The sequence below is a fragment of the Gallinula chloropus genome (genome assembly GCF_964237585.1).
Source record: "Gallinula chloropus genome assembly, chromosome: 13".
Lineage (NCBI taxonomy): Eukaryota > Metazoa > Chordata > Aves > Gruiformes > Rallidae > Gallinula > Gallinula chloropus.
Window position 1 is genome coordinate 4,780,809 of NC_140098.1, and position 22,077 is coordinate 4,802,885.

A 22,077-nucleotide genomic window follows, 5' to 3' on the forward strand; every position below is an offset into this window, starting at 1 on the left:
TTTCAAAATTGGTGTGATGAAATTTCTAGAAAGTCTGGGCTTTTATTTTTGGTGTTCAGATGATCCTGTTTTTGTACAGTTCACTAGTTTCTTAAACTTCATGCTGGCTACTAATATTAAAAGCCAAGCTGGACTTTTTTTACTCATTTATATATTTAGTCTTTATAGACTTAAACTGTGATGGCTTATGAACCAAGCTGTAGCTTCTTCAATTATCTGAATCATGGGCATCTATTTTAAATGCAGAGCTCTTTGCTTTGATGCTGGGAGTCATTCTGTTCCTAGGGAGATAGACATTATGCAAAAAGCAGATGTGCTTTGGGTGTTTTCTCTGGACTTTCTGTTATTTTTATAGACTGCTGTAGCACAGTCAGGTCTTTCCTAGAGTGGAGAATCCTAATTTTCCCTCAGAAGAAAGCTGTATTTCACTTCCTAACAGTTCTTGTTGACTTCAATGTCTTTCCTAGTTTTGTTGTGTTCTTTTATAGACGGTGCAACCATAATTTCATTAACGCTCAGTTCATGGAGAATTACAGTAAAGGAATATTGTGGTGAACATCTACTTATTATTTCAACAGCAGATGTGTGGTCTTTTTAGTCTTGGAATCCTAAATGTGAAACTGATGTAGGTTTTACATGTTCCTAATAGTTCATAAGTGGCAAATACAGTGTTTAATATTTTTAAAGTTCATTCCGGCTACTTTACTTTTACCTGTAAATGAGCCTATAGACAATCAATCTGTATCTTTGTTTTTCAGGAATCTGAGAGACTGTGTGACAAGCTGCTTTTAAGACAAAGGATGAACTTGTTGTCCCAGATGTCTACTACTCCAATAGACTGCTTATTTAAGGTTAATAGCTTTTTTGGTAGAATATGGGTGTACTCACATATTGTGTATTTATATCCCTTCCTTTCTGCAGTGCTCTGAAATCTAATGCAGTGTTAATTACATTTGCACTGCAAAATGCAGGTTTTAGTAGATGATGTAAATGTGTTTTTAATCTAGTTTGTTTCTGTGCCAAAACATTACCAAACTAATGTAATCTTCTGTATTTCAGTGTGTTATAAGAAATATGGAAGCAAATGAGGATGAAACGCTACTGCTGTTGGTGTTCATTGGCCCATTTAATGCACAGATGCCATATTACTATCTGGTCACCTCTTACTGCTTTTAGTGCTTGAAATTGAAAGAGTTTTCTGAAATAATTTAAATGTGGTCATCTGACAGCTACTTCATGTGTTAATCTCATATTGTCATTCTAAAAGAATTTTGCCCATACAAGGACACAAAGCAGAGCTTCTAATTATATGTGTTCACAGCTTATGGCTAGCGACTTAGTAATTTTATGGAACTGTTTTTGCACAGAGGGAGTTCAATTTCGTGACTGAGTCTAAAGAGAACAATAGGAATTGTTTTAATCTTTTATAGAAAGTGAAGTAAGCCAAGAACAGATTCTTTTTAATACTGAATGCCCATTAGGGGGTTTGTGCTGTGACATTGTTCATTTCTGCTTTCTAATGCTTGAATATGTGTCTTTTATAATCGGCTCCTTTCATTTTATACTTCAGTAAATTATTTTTTTGTATGTGTAGGCTTTTTTTTTTACTTAAAAGGCTTTTTGTACTGGTTCTTCATCATCTTTTCTCTTGGGTTTTTGTAGCATATTGCTTCAGGTAATCAGGAAGAAGTGGAGCGATTACTAAGCCAAGGTGACAGTGATAAGGACACTGTGCAGAAAATGTGTCATCCGCTCTGTTACTGTGACAAATGTGAGAAGCTAGTATCTGGGTAAGCACTGTTCATCTCCACAAATACACAGAAAGCTACGTCTTCATGTAAGATTTACTTTATAAATTATGCTGCTACTGGTTATAGGGGAAGTTGGTAGCACTTTGGGGTGTAGTAGAAGGTGTACATTTGTGTGGTTTGAAAAAGCAGAAGAAGCATTAGAATGCTGAATGCCTTGGAGCTAGCCAGTTTTGTGATGGAGGCTGTGTGTGGGAAATATGGTGTGAAATGTTTCTTTTCTTGAACAAACTTGGACAAAACCCCCATCTCTTAAAAAGATATAAAATTCTGTATGAGTAATTTTCCAGTGTGAAAGGATAAAAAATTTCCAAAATCGGTGTCTTGTCAGCGTTGGCAATTTTTCTCTTTCTCTCCTCCATACCACTGCTGCATAGGTAACTGAGCTGCTTTTAAACCATTGTGTTTTCAAGGAAACTGAATGATCCTTCCATTGTCACGCCGTTTTCCCGAGATGACCGGGGTTATACACCACTTCATATAGCTGCTATTTGTGGTGAGTATTGATGGCTTTCTTCACTAGTGCTTTCTGTTCCTTGTGTTCCTTATCTTTATATTAGCATGTTTTCCAGCTTTCCATTGAAGAATGCATTAAACTGGTTCCTGCATATTTGCTACAGAAACTGGTATCTTGGCACAGGCTGAAGCTATTGTGTATTATTTTAAGCTGTCTTTCTTATGGCTAAGTTATTGTTTGTTTGCTGTTTAGTTTTGCATTAGTGGTTACCACAGTTGTTTGTTCTTCAGCTGTGGAAAAAAGTAAAATTGTGTCATCAGAAGCCTGTCTTGTTTTGAAGAACTGGTAAATCAAGAAATTAGGCTTTTCTGCTGCAGCTGGCTATGTGTGGTAGATCTGTACCATCTCTTGTCTTGTAATGTTCATCATGCCCTGGATCTTACATTTATTAGAAGATATATTAATTTCCTTAGCCAGTTTTTATTTAATATATAATTTCCTGGTTTTATTATTATCTGGAATCACAGTAGGAGAGTCCTTTGTGTGACATAGCTTTATTTTGTATTCTTTTCTTATTCATAAGATATAAGCATAGCTTGCTTTAAGCTGGAGGTTCTTTTATGGAGCTTTGACCTTGGGTAATCCGCAGTAAAAACCTGCAAATGCCAAGAAAGTGAATATACAGTATATAGAAACATAGTATGCAAAAATGCAGGGTATCTCAGTTTATAGTTCATGATTTCATGTTTGAATTTGAAAAGTTGCAATGTTCTTGTGTAAAGTTTGCTACTTTTCTTTAACGGCTGCGTGCTTTTCAAGGGCAAGCATCATTAGTGGATTTGCTGGTAGCCAAAGGAGCCATTGTCAATGCTACAGATTACCACGGTTCAACTCCACTTCACCTTGCCTGTCAGAAGGGATATCAAAATGTTACAGTAAGCAAGAAATGCTTAATTAGAAATAAAAACAAATACTTAACCCAAATAACAAGTATGACTCTTACTAAACTGTTCTACTGTTCCTGTCATTTAGATCTTCTGAGAAGCTCTTACCACAACTCTGTATGCTCTCAGGATTGGGGATATTTGTCATTGTAGTTGCATGATTTTCTTTTCCCTATAGTGCAAGGTTTTCAGGTGTTGGTAATAACCAAGCAAGTGATGGCTGTGCATGCCTTTAATTCACCCACTTTATTGGTACAGATCTCTAGTACATAGGTCAAATTGGAGAGCCTGTTAACGTCTCTGCTCTTAAGACGGAATCACCACTGCAGTCATGGGAATGAAGCAGATGACTTCACATTGTGTTTAGGATGGACTGTGTAACCCCATTATTGTGTACTTGAATTTCTTATACATGAGATTCTTCAAATAGCATTGTTGAAATGAAGCTGGCTTTTCACTTACATAGGCTCTTAAAATACAGGGGAAGTTATCATGTAGCGTATGTACTGCAATAGATTATTTTTTCAGTGCCATCTCTGAATATGTAAGAAGCAGCTTTTATTTGGTTTTTGGGGTAGGGCAAAGATAGCCCTGTAGTGTGAAGAGGGCAGTGTCTGAAAAGGTGAGACATAGCTAGTTTTTCATGAAGGGCTTCATCATGATAGAAAACTAAAGGAATTGACAGAGTAACTCTTGTTTGTCTCGTAATTCTTTAGTTTCTTAAATGCCTACTTTTATTTTTCTTTTAAGCTTCTCTTATTGCACTATAAAGCAAGCACTGATGTTCAGGACAATAATGGAAATACTCCACTTCATTTAGCCTGCACTTACGGTCATGAGGATGTAAGTAATTATTTTGTAACAAAGTGAATGGACATTCTAATGGAATGGAATTAAACTGTGGCGTGGATTTGCACTAAATGTACATATTTTTAAAAGTAAATAAAAAAGATTTGAAGGCTAACAATTTAATGCTGTAGATTAGGACTCTTTATTCAGCAGTCCACAACATTTTTTATTACGCATTCACATTAGAGATAGTAGTGTGGTGAAAATTTAGTGGAGTTATTTAACTCTTTAACAGCACTGAACCCTAAAACCCTGCCCTTTAGCAGTGGATATGAGCAGCAGCGAAAAGAACCTTTTTAGGATTGCCCATATGTTAACGTTATAACATACATTATGTAAACTGAGAGATGATATTATAATTCATTGATAGCTTTCGTTTTCTTTCCAGTGTGTCAAAGCTTTAGTCTACTATGATGTGCATTCCTGCAGACTAGAAATTGGCAATGAAAAGGGAGATACTCCTCTCCACATAGCTGCTCGCTGGGGCTATCAAGGGATCATAGAAGTGCTGTTGCAAAACGGGGCAAATCCAGAAATTCAAAACCGTCTGAAAGAGACTTCCCTGCAGTGTGCATTAAATTCCAAGGTATTTATCTTCTAACCTGATTTCTTTCTGATGCAGTTCCACAGAGGTGTAGATGCTTACTTGCTCGTAGGATTTTGTGGTCTCATGCTTTTAAAGTGAAAATGCATGAGTTCTGTTAATGAGGAAGGGTTGTATTTTAAATCCAATAGCATGACTATGGTTTGTGATATAGAACATTAACTTGTAAATGGTACTTTTAATCTGCTCAGTCATAATCTGTTACCAATATTAGATTTCCAGCTACTTTGTGTTTCAGTCAGATTCTTCTTTAAATGGAATTACATTGGTTGTCTTTATTAATATTTTTATGCAGATTTTGTCACTGATGGAATTAAACTGTCTAACGTTTGAAAGGGGACAGAGCGCTTCTGAGGTAACGACCAATGCAGAGTGCTAATTTTTTTTTGGTCTATGCTTAACATCCTTGTATCTGATACATAACTCTTCCTATTCTGGTTTGGTTTTTTTTTTCCCCTCAACTTTAAGTCACCACTTAGGTCTCCTCAGCAGTCAACAGAAACTTTCAGCAGAGGATCATCTGTCTCAAGCCTTTCATCAGCATCAACTGATACAAAGCAAGAAGAAGTAAAAAATAGTTATAAAGAGGTAAGACTGAAGTATAAGTTTTGACAATAAGCAAAGTGAAGGAAGCTAGAAGAGAGATATTTTGCAATACTGTTTTAAACTGCTTCTTCAAGGACAGCCTTCTGTCTGGTTTGGGAAATATATATGCTGCCTTCCTCGGGTGCTTGTCATCTCAGGATTGAAACATTTATTTTGGTATGGTATCGACTGCTCTGCTGGTTATTTCTGGGAAAAAAATTGAAAGCGTTTATGGACTAGTTGTTCAGTAGTTAACGACATATTTTAAGAATTTCTTAAGGTTTATAAAATTACAATGACAGACTTTGCAGTCCTGTCCTGTCCAGGAATTAAATGCCACTGTTAGCTTGCCAAATCTGTTCAGGAAGAGGCAACGACTACAGGCATAGTGGCAAACAGTTTAACAACCTAGAATGTTAAGACAAGCTTTCAAAACAGGTGCAGGAAATCAATTATTTAACATGAAGAAGTACACTATGTAGTAAATATCTTACACATACAGAGTCACATATGCGTGCTGATTTTGCTCTGGCCACTCCAACTGAGATGCAGTCCTGTGAATTTTTTCATATGGGACCTCATATCCACACTTTCCATTTATCCCCTCCTAAGACTCTTATATCACCATTTCTTTTGGTGCACCTCTGTTTTTCCCAGTCCTTCTGTTTCATTTTTCCAAACTGACCTCCTCAGTGTTTTTGTTTCTCTCCATGCCTTCTCTATATTTAAATTCTTCCTCTTTCTGCTGTTGAAAGGTGGTTCTCTTGCCAAACATTTCTGTTCTCTGAAAATGTGCAGATGCAGTTTGACTGGACAGTATTACTTCATACTTCATTATCAGTTGCTTGATGAGAGCCTCAGTGTAGAAGTGTATATCCTTGTTTGCACAGTTAGATACTCTAAGTAAGGTCTAGTGTACGCAGAAGTTCACCTTAAAGGAACAGATTTATCATACTCAAGAGCTAAGACTGTAGTTCACATCAGGGAAAAAGATTACAAGCAGCTTACACCTTAGATGCTTGGGGTTAATGACCTTCTGCTGTAATCCAGCTTTAGTTCATTTCTGTTTGCCAAGTTTCACATGGGCTCACTGCTCTCCCTCTTACTAAGCAAAGAGGCAAGGGCCTAATCCTGAGAGCGCTGTGAGGGGAATGCCAGTGGAGACAATGGAAGCTGATGAGGTCAGTTTGCCAGACTTCAAGGTTAGACCATGCATTAAGGGGTTGCAGTTATGTCTTTATTAATCAATACTGCTCTTGGCTTAATCAAGCCAGTCATGGTATGTGTCTTATGTGGCTTGTTTACAACTTAGAAAAGAGAGTGACAGAGGCAGGAATGACAATTTGGAACTTCCTCTGGTGGAACTAGTAACTCCTTGCACAGTATCTGTTCAGCAACAGGAAAACAGAGCATGCAAGTGAATTGCAGTAGATTTGTTTCAGCTATTTTTACATTTCAAGGAAGGTGCTTCTGTTCCATGGAGGACTGAGACAGCAAACTGGAAAGAGGGGAAAATGCATGTAGCAGACTTTTTGCCCTAAGTACTCTTAATAAATTATCTATAAGCTGCACAACAGATGTTGTATGCATCTCCACTGTGAGGGCCTGAGGCAGTTTTTAGAACTGTAAGGAAGTTGTTATTTTTGGAAAGAAATTATCAGATCTTGCAGGTTACTTGCTATTACTGTTAGGCATCATGTTTGTGATAAGACTGGCTTCTGAAAATCATCAAGATCTTTTCATTCTCCACTGACGTTATTCTGTACAGTTAGGAGTAATTTATGTGAGGTGCCCATCTCCCTAGAATATTTAGTCCATTTCAGATGTATATGTGTAGAGATTGGGATTAGGTTCACCTGACTTCAGATGTCTGAAAGACAGTTGTCTTAACTTCAGACATGTTTTCCCTCCCTTGTCAGTGGAGAGAAATTGGTATCTCCAGAGAAGAATTACTCTCTGACATGCTTAGTTTGACCTGTGTTGCACTTGAGTGTCATTTGTTGCCTGCTCTCTGTTCTGTAGTTACCAAAGAGGGTAAATGACTGGCTTAGGTTTAGACAGCTTTTAGATACACAAAATTAGGCATGGGGAATCCTGACTTGAGCACCTAGTGCATGACTTCAAGGAGCTTCACCTTGTAGTAGAAAGGTAGTAATAAAATAAAACTTAGCAGCTTTCTTTAAAAAGAGATAAAAATGGGTGGAGATATTTAATCTAACGTCTGAGCTTTCACTTGTGTCCTGTTCCGCTGCTAAACCCCCCGAGGAAAGAAGTCAGGCCAGTAAAACACAACTTCCTTTTAGTCTCATCCTTATTTTCTTTACCCAGCACAGCTGTCACAATCAGCAAGATAGTCATTTCTAGATAAAGACTGAAATGTGGCTGTGGCTGTTACTCTGTGACATCTTCAATTTGCTAGATGTTTCTTAATTTTGAAACAACTTTGTTTACACAGCAGTATCTTTGGTGGTAATGGCACAGTGGAAAAGTAATTTGCTGTAATGCTGAAACAGACTTTCACAAAGCATATTAAATGGTTCTTCAGGAATCTTCAGAGGCTAGACAAATTGCTTATTGATAGTGCTAATGGGTTGTCCCTGCCCTTTACTGGCACCTATCCCTTTTTATCAGCTTAGATCTGAGGAGAAGTGAGGAGACAAGTACACCTCCTTGTCCTGCTTTCACAAGCAAGGGGAGGGATCCAGCAGGGTGGCATCAGTGCACGGCACAGCACCTTCCCTGTTTTCTTCCCCCACTTACCTCTTTGCCCTCCACACAGCTCATAAACACGGTTTACCAAGCAGTTGAGCTCAAGAATTGGCAGGCCTGAGCATACACATCCTTATTTGGTCTAATGCTGGTCCCAGGAATAACTGCTGAGTTGATGAGCCCTGCCTTTGGCTCACACACACCATTTGATACTTGTATCTTTAGATTTTTAAGTAAGAAAACAAACTTCAAACTTATAATCAAGGTAGATTTGTACATGTTTATTTTTTAACTAGGAATAAACTGGTAATCTGCAGGTGTAAACAATTGGAAACATCTTAAACTATTGTTTGCCAAATAGCAAAATAAAAGCTGCCATCGTTTGTGCTTCTGGTAGTGCATATATTAGCTCAGCAAGAGTCCAAACAGTGCTAGTGTTTATCAGGGTAGAAATTTGTCTTGAGTAGGGATTTTTAATGTTAGGTTCACAACAGAAATGCAGGGTCAGCTGCTGCTGAAGCAGCAAAATAATATGTGTCAGCTTACATGGCTCTGCTTATGTGTGCACTGCATGTCCGCTATGTAGGTAAGTACTGTTTATCTTAAGGCAAGTCAGAGGCCATCAAATGGCTACAGGCCTTGCACAGCTTTTGCATTTAATAAAAGAAGAAGTGATTTCCTTTAAAACTGTATAAAAATAATGGTACATGGGCCAGGAGGCTTAGGAGGTTAGTAAAGGAGGCAGGATTTTCTGTGTGTGGCTTAATACCAGTACTAACCAGGCAAATAAATTTTCTTCATACATAGGTGGAAAAACTCCTAAGAGCAGTTGCTGATGGAGATCTGGAAATGGTGAGTCCTAGCATGGCTGTTGAATATTATTGAATTCCAACTTACCTCATTCAAATTGAGGAATTTATTTGGAAATCATATTTAGTAAAGAAAGTTCTGGGTTATACCTTCCTTCAGCAGCAATTAATCAAATTCAGCTCATTTTCTACAAAGAGTATTCACTCCAGGTCCCTAAATTACTATATCTACAGTGCTTCAAGGACCCTTATTTTGACATTTCCATGACCTCTTGCACTAAAGAAATCAATTTAAATTGAATAATTTCCACTTGAAGGCCTGCCATTTAAAAATGTGTGTTTAGCCACCTCTAGGAGATGCAAAGAGCTTGGAAAGAACAACCTTCAGGGAACGCATGTTGAAAAGAAATATTGTGGGAAAGAGCATTTTATGTGCTTGTGGGTGCTCAGGCTGCACTGTCAAAGGCTGTTGTTAGATGGGGAGCATGGTGCATTGCACAACTCTAAAAAGATGCATATACTGAGGTCATAATGTTGGACTGGCTAAAAAGGCAAAATAGGTGAGTTTTCGGATAAACCTGATTTTTGACAGCAAATCCAATAAAGTAGTGTTGTTAGGTTGGATATCAGGAAGAGGTTCTTTACTGAGAGGGTGGTTTGCCAGGGAAGGAGTCACAGCACCCAGCTTGGCTGAGTTCAAGAAGCATCTGGGCGATGCACTTGGTTTCATGCTCTGACTTGTCTGGCCCTGTGTGAAGCCAGGAGGTGGACCTGATGATCCTTATGGGTCCCTTTCAGCTCAGGAGATTCAGTTAGGAACAGTTGCCTGTTCCTGTGTCACAGAAGTACCTCGCTTCTTTTCCCATATGTGAGTTGATGGATGTGCTTGAGTGGCAGCGCTGTGCATCAGCCACTGAATGGTGGGAACTATGGTTTGTGGGTTTTGTTTTTGGTTGTTGGTTTGTTTTACTTGGCAGGCATTCCAGTAATACCGTGTTTTAAAATCCACAAATGCTTTTTGACTCCTAAGTTGCCAGGTTCTCTAATGCTTTGAATATTGTCTACTCTCTTTTTTTTGTCTTTGCTGCATGGAATAGCTGTACATTGGGACTACAAATGAAGGTCTTACTTTGTTGTGATACGTTTTTATTACCTCTCTGTTTCATACAGAGAGGAAATTTAGGTGACACCAGTCAGTACAGAGAAGTTATCTCATGGGAATACAACTTCCCTGTAGTTCAAATAGATAGCTGGTTGCTATAACAATACCAGTGTCAAAGTTGATGTTCTGCAATTTGTGATACTTACCACCTGCCTTGAGATATTTTTTTAGTTAAAATTGACCTTTATTCCTGAAAATTTGAACTGTAAGGTGCTTCCAGTGTCATTCTACTGATAAATTGAAGATGACACAGGTATCTTTAGACGTTTTGTCTTTGGGAAGGTGTATAAGGCTGTGCATTTCTTCATTGTTTTGTAGTTCACAGAAGAAAATCATGCACCCAGGGGGTTTCTGCTGGATGCATATTCTGAAAAATTGGTGTAGATGATATGTGCCAGGAGATACAGATGCTAACGAAGTGTCGCACACAATAACATTGATGATCTGTGTGGCCACATACACACTATGTTAATATTGATTCTCTCATGTTTTATTCCAGTCAGATGATAGAAACAAATTAATTTATCAACTGATAGAGGAAAAGAACTGTTCAGAGGTTAAGTAAATATTGCTGTCTTCCTTTACAGTGTAACCTAATCTTACTAATTATTTCCAGGTCAGCCCCTAAGTAATTTCAGGAAGCAGCCATACATACAGTGGTGGTATTTATCACTTTACTGACAAGTAGTAAACATGAATGTATAACAATTAACTTCTCACAGACTTTGTGAAAATCTAAACAGTATCATGAAAAAATTTAAAGAAAATTAAATATAGTGCTATAATTTGCTGGAAAATGAATATCTAGCACTGCTCAACAGACATCAGCCATGAAAAGCATGTAGGAATCTAATCATGCATTCAGATGACAGTCACCTTAATTTTTTGTGGCTCTACTTCCCACATTTCTCAAGTTCACATAAAAGTCTTCATTGTAAAGAGAATTGTCCAGTTGGGTGGCAAAGGTTGCAGCTTGCATATCTATTTAAAAAACCACGGTTATTTAAAAACTCTTTATCTTGTTCTGGCAGCCTGTGGTCTGTCTCCATAGGAACAAAAGCTGCAGTATGGTCATTAGTGCTGTTGTAGATTTCTGCCGTGACAGCCAGTTGAGCGCTGCAAGAAGAGGCATTAAGAAAGGAAGGGCTATGAAACGGGAAGATTTTTTAAAAATACCATTCTGTGATAGTTCAGTAAGCCAGAAAGCAACCTTTGTCATCATTGTAGCACCCAGAAACTTCACAAGCAAGTATGCTTTAGATTGGAGGGAATGGTGTTAATTGATGACAGAAATTTTAATTATTGACTCAATGGCAACTAATTCTACATTTTGAAAACAAAATTTAGCCTGTATTCTTAAATTTTCTATGTAGTGAGAACAGAATATCTTGGGACAGTATTTTGGGAATATATGTATAAAAATTAGGCAGCAGCTTTTTTGGGGGAGGTTCTCAAACTCTACTGTACTGTGTTTGGTGGTTGCTGATTTGGTAGAAAAGTAGAGCTCCAGGATTGGTGCCAACTGTTGCAAGTTTTCTTAGCTCATCACCTGTTGCTTTGAACAAAGCCCTCATGTGGCTCTGAGTCAGTAAAGTGTGGTGTAGAGTAGCTGATAATGCTTAACATCAGTTTTCAGCCTTCCATTTGTAGTGATTGGATTTGGTGGTCACGTGTACATTGTGGCTTCTTAGTGGTGGAAGAATGATTCAGCTTTCAACAAAGATACTTAGATTTAAGAAAACAAGCAAATAACCCTTCCCCCTTTTATTATTAGAATGGGACAACCCTAGAACAGAGCTGGGAGGTTACAGACCCTCTTCTGTTAAAAGTATTTGAGAAGAGGTTGCTCAAACTTTTGTCAGTGGTATTAAAGAAGAATTGACTTTGTCTGCAGGGGAAGGGAAGTGACAGGGATACTTATTTTAGACAAGTCCCAGTGTAGCAAATTGTAAACCTTCCCTGGCTTGGCTGCCTTTGAACAGAGGAGCTTGGAAGATTTCTTTTTACTCCAGAGAACAATGTGGGATTTGCAGGGAAAATGAAAAATACCCTTTTCCTGTCTCTCTCATGTTATTGCTCAGAATCAGGTGTATGGCCCTTACTGGTTGTCCCAAGATTTATTCTAGCTGCATCTGCATAATTGGATAGATTATTAATATGTCCTTGGTTTCCCAGAGCTACCTTAATGGCAAGAAGCAGAACTTGCTGACGAGTGTGAGAGTTCCTACAGGTTCCTCTCTTTGTATTTAATTCCTTTCTCCCCATAGTCTGTTTGACTGGCATCAGTAGAGCTTGCGGGTTGCAGCAGTTCTGCGGCATCAAACCCTACCTGCAAATCCAGCAAAGATGCTCCTATCTCAGTTTTGGCAGAAGGTGGTTCCTTGGCTTTGCTCCATGCCACATCTTGGGGTGGGGCAGGGGGCTGATCTTTCTTCATGGTAGTAAGACAGGGATAAATCTTTTGACAGCCCTCTTAAAAGCTGCTCCAAAAAAAAGAGTGAAAGGAAGACCCCTCACAAGATGACGTGTGTTACAGCTTTATACACACTGTGTGCTCCTGAAACTTCCTGAGTCTGGGAGATACAGCACAAGTATCCCTTGTCTTCCTTCTTTTAGAGGGCTGTGATGTCACCCCTTTTCATGTGCTTAGGGAAGGTGACAGTGCTTTGTCCCTTGCATTATGAGGCCAATTTAATTGCCACTTCTGTCTTGAGATTCTGAAAGACTCGTCTGAGCATAATACAAACTCAAAGTGATATGCCACCTAGAGGTCAGGCTTAGCATTGCTAGATGGTGTAATAAGGGAGATTTAATGCAGTCACTGCTAATTCTAAGATTTCTCTAGTTTACAGTGAATTAATAAATTTCAAGGTGAAAATTTAGTTCTTAAACAGCCTGTTGGTGTTGTTGCATAAAGTTGAATGTAAAAGTAACATGTAGTAAGCATCACTTGGCAAATTACACATGAATGCTCTGAGTCCTGAGACTGTTCTCATTGGAGGCTGCTCTCTTCCTCAAGAACAAGGCATTGCACACTGAGGAAAAGGTGAAACTGTCAAGCTCCTGGGAAGTGACAGCCCTAAGAAACCTCAGTGCCCCTGCAGAGTTTTGGATGTCGCTTAAGTGTCATCATCCATGTAACTTCTTATGTTCTTTAAAGCAAATGGTGAAACAAATGTCACATTGATATAAGCTGGCACAAATCACCCAGGTTACAAAGATTTGGGGGGGGGTTGAGAATAGGTGAATGCTGAAGTCTTGGTTAGGCAAATTTACTTCCCTGCTGTACTTGGTGAACGTTCTAGCTGCCTTGTCAACAATAACATTTGATTTGTTTACTCTGGGCTGTAGGCAGCTGATGCCAGGAGGTAGCTGTGGTCTCACTGAGGTACTTAGAGTGTGTGTTGGTGAAATCTTACTTGTCTACATATGCAAATCTTTTAGGACATGGAACTTTTGGACTTCATAAAGGAGGACTTGTTTTTTATGTCAGGTACGTTATCTCTTGGAATGGATGGAAGAAGACTTAGAAGATGAGGATGACACAGTCAATACATCAAGACCAGAATTCTGCCATCCATTATGCCAGTGCACAAAATGTGGGCCAGCACAAAAGGTTGGAATATTTATTCTGTAAAAAGAATAATTTCTATTCTTATAATGCAGCCTCTAGCTCTAGGCCCAAATATGTACAAGTCTTAACAGAGTTCATCTGATACAATGAAATTGTTCTCTTTTTATTGAAAGGTAGAAAGTTTTGGATACAGGAACAGTGTTCAAAGACTTGTTCAATATCTAATGGAGTGAAAAAACTTCACATTTTGCTTTTAGTATATGTGTACTGCTGTCATCAAACTTTGCACAAATCTGATTTAAAAGGAAAAATAGTTTTCTAAACCTCAGTTTCTCCTGGTTCTTTTTTTATAGTTTACATTGCTAAGTGTCACAGAGTATCTACTTATCTGTTAGTAATCACTTTAGCAAGGAATACCTGCTAATCCTATAATCCATGTAATGCTGATAAAGTGTTTTTTTAATTGCATGACATCTTTCATAGAAGTTATGTCTAAAACCTCTTCAAAGATTAAACATAATTGTGAAGACTTCCTTTTCAATTGCCAAGATTTCCTTTCCCTTTGTTTATCATGGACTGTAGAAGAGAATCGGGCTTTACAATACATTTAAAAAAAAATTAAATAAGGAATCATCCCAGCTTCTTGGACACAGAAAAGCAATTACTTGCCTTTCATAAAGAAAATGGAGTACTACATCTGAAGATATATGTAACCGGATAAGTCATTGCAAAATAAACAAAAACATAAATTTTCATTGTATTGGTAGCTTTGGGGTACCAGTATCCTTATCACTTAACTGAGAAAATGTGAGCTGGCTTGACTTCTAAATTCAATTGCTATCTTATGCTTATTCTGTGTAGGCTAGGAATATGCTTGTCCTTAAATGCTTCACATTCACATTGTGCTTTATTCTCTGGCAAGGTGTGCCCATGTACCTGGAGGGCGTAGATCATGTGCTAAAGATGCCAGAGCCTGAGAGCACCATTAATTTTATTGGTGACAGGAGGGACTGGCATTTGCTGTGGAATTTACTTGTCTGCTGAATGAGAAGCAGAAGGGACTTAACTAACATTAACTCCTGTATTAGGTAGCACACATTTAAGAGCATGCTAAGGACAGGAAGGAAAGATGGTCTACCACTGTAACTGTTAGGCAGTTAGAAAGGATGCTCTGTGCTGCTGTGTAAGCTGTCTTCCAGGTGGTTTCCTTATCTTGTGTCCCCATGGGCGTCTGCTCTCTGGGTAGTGTTACTTCCACATGAATAAAAGTAAAATCATACAATTTTCACTTACTCTTCATGTTGATGAGCATCCTAGCAGCTGTATAAAACCTTTAAGTTTTACTTCAACCTGTGCTGCTTTATCCTCTTTTTAATGCCATGAATGCTTTGCCTGGAATTTCCCTATATAAAACTGTCACGTTGGAAGAGAGAAAAATAAAACTCGCTGTTCTGTTGAAAAATACTACCAAGCTGCTCTGTCTTACAAACTCATTTCCCAAAGGTCTCAAATTGGGCTCTGTAGAAGTTCTTGAAATACCCATCTACCTGTTTACCATATACTGAGTAGATATTTGGCTGCTTTTTGTCACCGGGAGGTAGCGTGATTAATGACATACACTTCTTGTCTATTTTCCTCAACAGAAATTTTCAAGGATCTCTGCTAATGGACTTGGAGTAAACGTTTCAAACCAAGATGGCTTCACACCACTGCACATGGCTGCGCTACACGGACACTCCGAACTGGTGTGTCTCTTGTTGAAACACGGGGCCAGTGTCAGTGCCAAGAACGCGAAACATGCGGTTCCTCTTCACCTGGCCTGCCAGAAAGGTCACTTCCAGGTAGCTCAGCCTCTTCACACATGCAAGCTATTTGACAAAAAGCTGCTTTGTGAAATTGCCACAAATTTACCAACAAGACTAAACAATGAAAATCAGTTTGGTGATTTTGGTTTTTATTTGAATGTCTGAGATCTCCAGATGGGAAGAGGGTCTCCAATTGAAACAGTTTCAGTAGGCACCTTTTCTTTCTAAAAGACCTGACATAATGTTTTTCATGAGAGTGCTGCCAATAGCTATTGTCATACATCAAACACTTTAAAAATACCTTGAGCCAGCTGAGGCTTCCTATGTATTTTTCCTCTATTCCCTCTGCTCAAGGAGGTTATCCATACATCTGTTGATATCTTGACTTGGTATCTTCAGTAGCCACAGTATTAAATATTTACAGTGTCTTCAACTTGCTTAAGAAGAATGTGAGCCAAGTGGAGCTCTGAGAGTAACAGAAAAAAACATTATTGCCTGCAAGTCAGGGAAGCATAAGCAGTGAAAAGCAGGAGCTACTGAGGGGGGGATATTATACAGGGGCGAGTGTCATGACAGGAGAAAAATAACAGTAACGAAAAAGTATGTGCAGACAGGCAAATGGGAATATGCAGAAAAGTGGAAAACTAGGGCTTTAAGAATAAGGAGCTGAGGACTGGAGGAGGGAAAAAATCAGAAAACTGTGCAGATGACAGGGAGACAGAACACTGGAGAAGCAAGAAGAAAACAAGAATGCAATTGAAACTTACAGTCCGATGAAAGTTCATTCATTGGATATTTGCAGCATAAAGAATGACTTCTAAGTGTTCTGATGAGTTCAGAAGTGGGAAAGGATACTGCTACTGTGGTGGTTTTCTTTTGATGTTTAATTAAGTTACTGATTATGTATGTTTCTCACATTCCTCGAGTTCTATTTTCTGGCCTTTCATCCAGTTGCTTATGGGTTTGTTTTTTGTTTGTTTTTTTGGTTTTAAAGTGTGTAGTAAAATATGAAAATGCATACGATAGGAACAGCTGCTTGTGGATATCATCTGTTTGGAAAAGATGGGACTTGTTTATCCCTTTTCCTTTCACCTCTCTTGCATTCCAGAGTTCAAAAAACTGTTTAAATGAAAAAGGGGAGCTTTCACTGCATGAGTATGGTTAGCTGGCAAGTGAATTAAAGAGTTGTTACTTCTTTTAATAGGTGGTAAAGTGTCTGATGGATTACAATGCTAAACAAAATAAGAAGGATATATATGGAAATACCCCTTTGATTTACGCGTGCTCGAATGGCCAGTATGAGACCACTGCCTTGCTGTTACAGGTAAGGTGGCTGAAAACACCACGGCAGGACAGCATTGCTGAACTCTGTTCTCCATCTTCATAACTTCCATTTTATCTTGCTGCCCAGCATGGAGCTTCTGTTAACCTTTCCAATGCCAAAGGGAATACAGCACTGCACGAGGCCGTGATAGGGAAGAACGAGGCCCTGGTAGACTTGCTGCTTCAGAACGGTGCGATGCCGCACGTAAGGAACGAAAGGAACTGCACCCCTGCAGACTGTGCTGAGCCGGTGAGTGCAGGAAGCTCCTTTCTAAGGTTACATTTTCCTAAAGTCCACACACATAATGTAGGGAAGAAAACAAATCTAACTGTGCCACAGCAATATTTGTCAAGACTTCTGTGTTTAACAATTATGCACCATGTAGAAACTAAGATGCCTGTTTATTGTACAGTGTACAATAAGATACCTGTGGTGCATGAAACCGGTTGTGTTTCTCAAATAAGTTGTCCTAGGCAAAAAGGATGAGGAGTGAAAGCACATATGTCAGTGAGATAACATCATCTATGCTAGCAGTGGCAGGGAGAGCAGAAGAAATGTTGAATATAGGAAAACTAACACCTTTCATTGAACAGTTACACTGCTAGCAGTCTTCTAGTTCCATCCACTATTGTCTGCTCTTCATGCCTTTTGATGCCTTTCATCTTGTCATGGATAACTCTGACCTCCTTTATTAATAGCAATAACACAGTATGTAGTATTCAGTTATAAAGAAATATTTCACTCTTTAAACAATTTGATGCATGGTGTCCCTAGCTTGATGTGCTTCAGTAGCCTCTGAGACATAGCAGAAAAACCACAAAATTCTGCACTGAATCAGTTTTACTGTGTGTGTTACCATTTAAACTGAAAAGAGCTTCACCATCAGTAATATAGTTTAAAATAATCAGTCAGGACTTGTGGAACAGTGGTTTTGTGCCTACTCGAAATGACACAATTTAAAGTTTGTGTTTATAATGAAGTATTTTTGTGTGCTACATTCATTTTGGCAGCAGTTAATTAACACACTCTGCATAGACTAGAATCCTAAACTCTACTGATGTTTTTCTTTAATAATGGTGCAAATGGAAACCTCTAAAATGAAGAATTCGAAGATCATTAAGTTGCTGGAAACAGCATTGAGCTGTGTACCTCTGTCAGCAGAGAGAGAAAAGGAGTCTGAGCAGCATGCTGCAGTCAAGATAAGGAGAAAAGGTACATGTCCTCTTTCCACTGCTATGAATAAAAAGGGATTTAGGAAGTGAATTCATGTATGACCACATCAAATATTTTATATAATTGATTTACATACGATTAAAGAACAGACAGCTGTTTTGCATACTTACTACAGGTAACACCTGAACTACTGTAACTAAATGCATCAGACTATTATGTTCATGACATCACTGCAAACTCAGGCAGTGAGGTTGCGTGAGCAGGAATTGGGGAAAATGAGGAGCAGGAGCCCTCGTTTTGGCATCCATGAATTTAGGCTTTTCAAAATCACTCTTGCCTGTTTCCCTAGGAGGGATTGTGAATGTTCCATTAATACAAACCCAAAATTAATCACAGTATGCTGATGCCAAAGGTGGCTCTAGTCCTTTGAAATACTGTGAGAATAGTTCTAAAGGAACTGTAGAAGACATGAGTAAGTAACCTTAACAAAGGTGGTATGGCATCTGTGTGCAAAGTAATTTGGGTTTGTAACAATTGGAATTAAGGGCCTTGAAGCCCAGAATGACACGGTCTCCACAGAAGCTTGGCCAGTCGTGCTAATCTGATGAAGAATGCTTGTTCCTGTGACTTAAAAAAGCTGTAAAATTTCCAAAGATAAATTGTGACTGTTTCAAGTTATTACTATTATAGTTTTACTGTAAAATTTTAAATCTAATGTCAGTAGATAGCATTCAGAACAGTGGTTTTTTTTAATCTTAAGTGTGACTCAGTTGTAATTTTAGCTTCCTGTTCTTTTAAACCCCCAGTGAATTCTAAGCCATGTGAGAAAGCCGATGATCCCAGAAGCAGACAACTTCAACTGGTCCAATCAATAAACAGATTTAACGAGTAAGCATAGAAGCATCTTTACAAGTACATTTATTGTTTCCCATCAGCAAATGAAAATACAGCTGTTTATAAAACCCAAAAGTGGGTCAAGCATGGTCTCACGTCACATACAAGTAATTTGCCACGGGATGTTAATCCTCCAAGGCATGCACCTTCATGCCACCAGATAGATGATGTAGGCATGATGTACTCACTGGTGGTGAACAGCAGTGACGTGCTGTGCAGCAGGAGGGAAGAGCTGGCTAGAGGAGGAGTGCTTGCAAACATACTTACTTTTTTTTCACTAATACTTGGTGTCCCATAAATTAAGAATTTGAGAGCCCAGACTGCTTTAGAAATGTTACCTTGGCGCTTTGCGCAGTGGTTGGCTTTTGCCTGTGATCTGGTTAAACAGTTACGTTTCTTCTGTGGCAAAATAGAGGAAATACTAGAATACAGCAGCCAGACAGCAGCCTTTCTGTGTTGAGATGGGGCCACCTTGTGGGTTTGCTGTCACTGAGACTTCAGTTAAATTTATTTTCTTTAAAATATTTTGTAGAGGAAAGAATTTACGGAGAACAATAACAAGAGATAAGAGTGTCCCTAACTTTGACTATCAGTTACTGCATCAGGTAAGTGCAACTACTTACTTGAAATATTTGTATAATACAGCAAATGTTTGGTTTTGTCTGCTTTCAGTACAGATAAACCAGGGAAGGTTCTTTACTAGTGGTAGTCAGGGAATCCCAGAGGTTCTGACCTGTCTGCTAAGTTGCTAATGTTTCATCAGTGTTCAAACTTCAGGGGTGCTTCTGTAACACCTCATAAAACATCTTACTCTTACTTTTAAACTGCTGCATGTTTTGTTGTCAGTTGTGACACAAATAGATGTAATCAATTCATCTGTGGCAGGGTACCATGGCACCTTGCGCCAGTGTTTCCACCCGGAGCATGTGCTCCCTCTTCCTCCTCTACACTGGCTTTGCCTCTTGTTGGACCTACTGCTGAGCCATTTCAACATGCACGTACCTGAAGTTTGAGTAACTGAACATTTCAAGTTCATTTCAAGACTTGATTACACAAGGTGTCTAGAAGGGTTAGGTGGTAACTGGGGTAGTGCAGTGAAAGGAAGTTCTGGAATGCCATTTTTGCAGTTCTGGTTCTGGATGTGTAGCCTGGGGCAGGTTGGCCTCTTGTTTTCTTGTGTGTAGACCAAATACTATCACTGACCTACAAAGTGTGCAGGATTAATGCTGGGCTGTGTGCTCAGTAAAAGAATGCCATGGAATTGATGTGATAACTGTATTCAAGAAACGCTGTGTTCATTTTACCTCCTTGTAATGAGGGTCACAGACAAGCTTTTAATGCACTGTTTTTTCCATCCTCACAGTTAGCTATTAAAAGCTTTGATAAAACCACGTTAAGATCTGTTGAAACGCTGGACCAGAGCAAAGTTAACATGGTTGATACAGGGTGCAGTGGTGAGTTTGTGAAGCATGATGACATGATGGAAGTTCCTCACAGGAGTAAATTACTGCATCGAAGACACACTGTTAATGTGCCACTTTCAGCAGAGAATGTCAGTGAATTATCCAGCCCTAGAAATCCAAGTGTTTCACAATCGAGAGACTGCTGTGATGACTTGCTTTCAAAACATTGACAAGGAAGTGTGAATTTGATGTCAAAAGCTGAGGAAGGAGGTGGTGTTAATTTCAGTTACCCTTCACTGTGTATCAGAGAATTTGGTGACACTTGCCAGCCTGCCTGCAGAACAGAACGTGAGGTTGACTTCAGCAAAACAGAATGTTCCAAGTGCTTTTGAAGACTGAGTCCTCTGGTTATGTTGGAGGTAACTACACAGCCAGATCCCTACTGATCTCAACGGACAGGGGCGTACTGAGATGTAGATGGCAAAATTACTTTCCTATTCTACTTAGCACTTACTAAAAAGTTACAGGTAACAGTAAACCAAACCAAACCCTGAATTGTATTTTTCAGCTGCCCACTTTGTTTTTAAAAGTCTTTGAATAATTTTTACATTTTCAGTTTTTATCACTACATTGGATAAGTATATATAAATATATATTTATATATATAAAGGTATATTGGATAACAAGGTATTTATTGTCAGAGGTAATTGAAATGTCTATATTTTTATTGTAATGTTACAAACCATTATAGTATATATTTCTGTATATTGTAGCTGGGAAAACAATAACATCTGCCACGCTGCATCAGAAATGTATCCATGCTGTTAATGTGGGGGGATGCAATCCTTGCCAATGGCTTTGCAATGCTCCCCTGTATGGATCTGTAAGATCAAGTTCTTAGACAGGAGCCAAGGTACTGCACACCACTTTGGACTCACTAGTCACAGCATAATGAAAGAAATAGGCAGAAGCAAGCATGGGCGAGGACACAAAATGGTTTAGGTCGCGGGTCGTTTTTGTTTGTAGTTTGTGGTTATTTTTTCCCCCTTTCTCTAAAGTCAGTCATGCAAAAATGTACAAATACGGTTCTGAATGTGGTGAACAGCTGCAGACAAAACTGCTGCTCAGGAACCTGCTCTGGACAGCTCCAGAGTGAAATTTCCAGGTGAAATTCCAATAACGAAGGGTGTTTCTCACAGCAGTGAGAGCATTTGTTGGAATAGGCCAAATATTACCCCATTCCTAGAGGTGAAGAGTGAATTGGAAGCCTGCAAGTGGAACTGTGAGAGGGCTGCTTAGATTTGGGTTTCACTTTCTGTTTCAGTTATGGTAGGAGAACATGTAAATAGCACAAGCCAGGTTTCTAAGTGCAGGTGGGTTTTTTTTCTTGGCTCATCACATCCAGCTTGCATTTTATTTTTATAAATTATTTCTATGAGTAATTCTATTTCTTCTAACTGTGGTATTAGGAAACTGCCTGGCAAAGTACAAAGCTGGAAGACATACTGGTGATTTTTTTCAAATTTTTTTTAATCTGAGAGGTAAAATGTGCAATAAGAGCACATATGGACATGAGGGTCATGTGTGTATTTTTCTAATAATATGAGTTCATCTGATTTTATAATGTGCCTTGGATTTGTGCCAAATGATGGAAAAAACTAGTAAAGTAACTCTTGAAAATGTTGTTTCCTTGGAGTGCTTTTTCCAAACCATTGAGTGTTTTACACAGCTTTCCTTGCTTTTGTTTCTGTAGGCATTTGAAGACTTCACCTTGTGTCTGTGTAAATTGAGGGATCCCTTGAAAGTCAGTGACTTTCTTCCCTCCTGCCTTTGTGGGTTACTATGATTAGGTTGTGTGGTTTTGGGTTTAAGGCATAGAGGTTTACTATATGGAATTGTTAGTGAAACTGAAGCTTTTCCTAACTTCCTTCTCTAGCTCTACATTCCCAGTAAAAAAGGAAAGTAGTATAAAAAAGT

The 22,077-nt window shown here is 38.7% G+C and overlaps 1 protein-coding gene across 1 annotated transcript in view; it reads left to right on the top strand.

Annotated features, from left to right (window-relative positions):
- Positions 1-21,774, top strand: part of ANKRD27 (ankyrin repeat domain 27) — a 40,902-nt gene extending 19,128 nt beyond the window's left edge. The window contains exons 13-29 of the mRNA XM_084270096.1: positions 759-851; positions 1,663-1,790; positions 2,222-2,304; positions 3,085-3,200; positions 3,960-4,052; positions 4,447-4,644; positions 4,958-5,017; positions 5,131-5,250; positions 8,764-8,808; positions 13,421-13,543; positions 15,145-15,342; positions 16,511-16,630; positions 16,718-16,879; positions 17,734-17,842; positions 18,610-18,691; positions 19,230-19,302; positions 20,061-21,774. Of these exons, the coding sequence (XP_084126222.1) occupies positions 759-851; positions 1,663-1,790; positions 2,222-2,304; positions 3,085-3,200; positions 3,960-4,052; positions 4,447-4,644; positions 4,958-5,017; positions 5,131-5,250; positions 8,764-8,808; positions 13,421-13,543; positions 15,145-15,342; positions 16,511-16,630; positions 16,718-16,879; positions 17,734-17,842; positions 18,610-18,691; positions 19,230-19,302; positions 20,061-20,330 (2,073 nt within the window). The 3' untranslated portion in view covers positions 20,331-21,774. The remainder of the gene's footprint in view (positions 1-758; positions 852-1,662; positions 1,791-2,221; positions 2,305-3,084; positions 3,201-3,959; positions 4,053-4,446; positions 4,645-4,957; positions 5,018-5,130; positions 5,251-8,763; positions 8,809-13,420; positions 13,544-15,144; positions 15,343-16,510; positions 16,631-16,717; positions 16,880-17,733; positions 17,843-18,609; positions 18,692-19,229; positions 19,303-20,060) is intronic.
- The last annotated feature ends 303 nt before the right edge of the window (positions 21,775-22,077 follow it).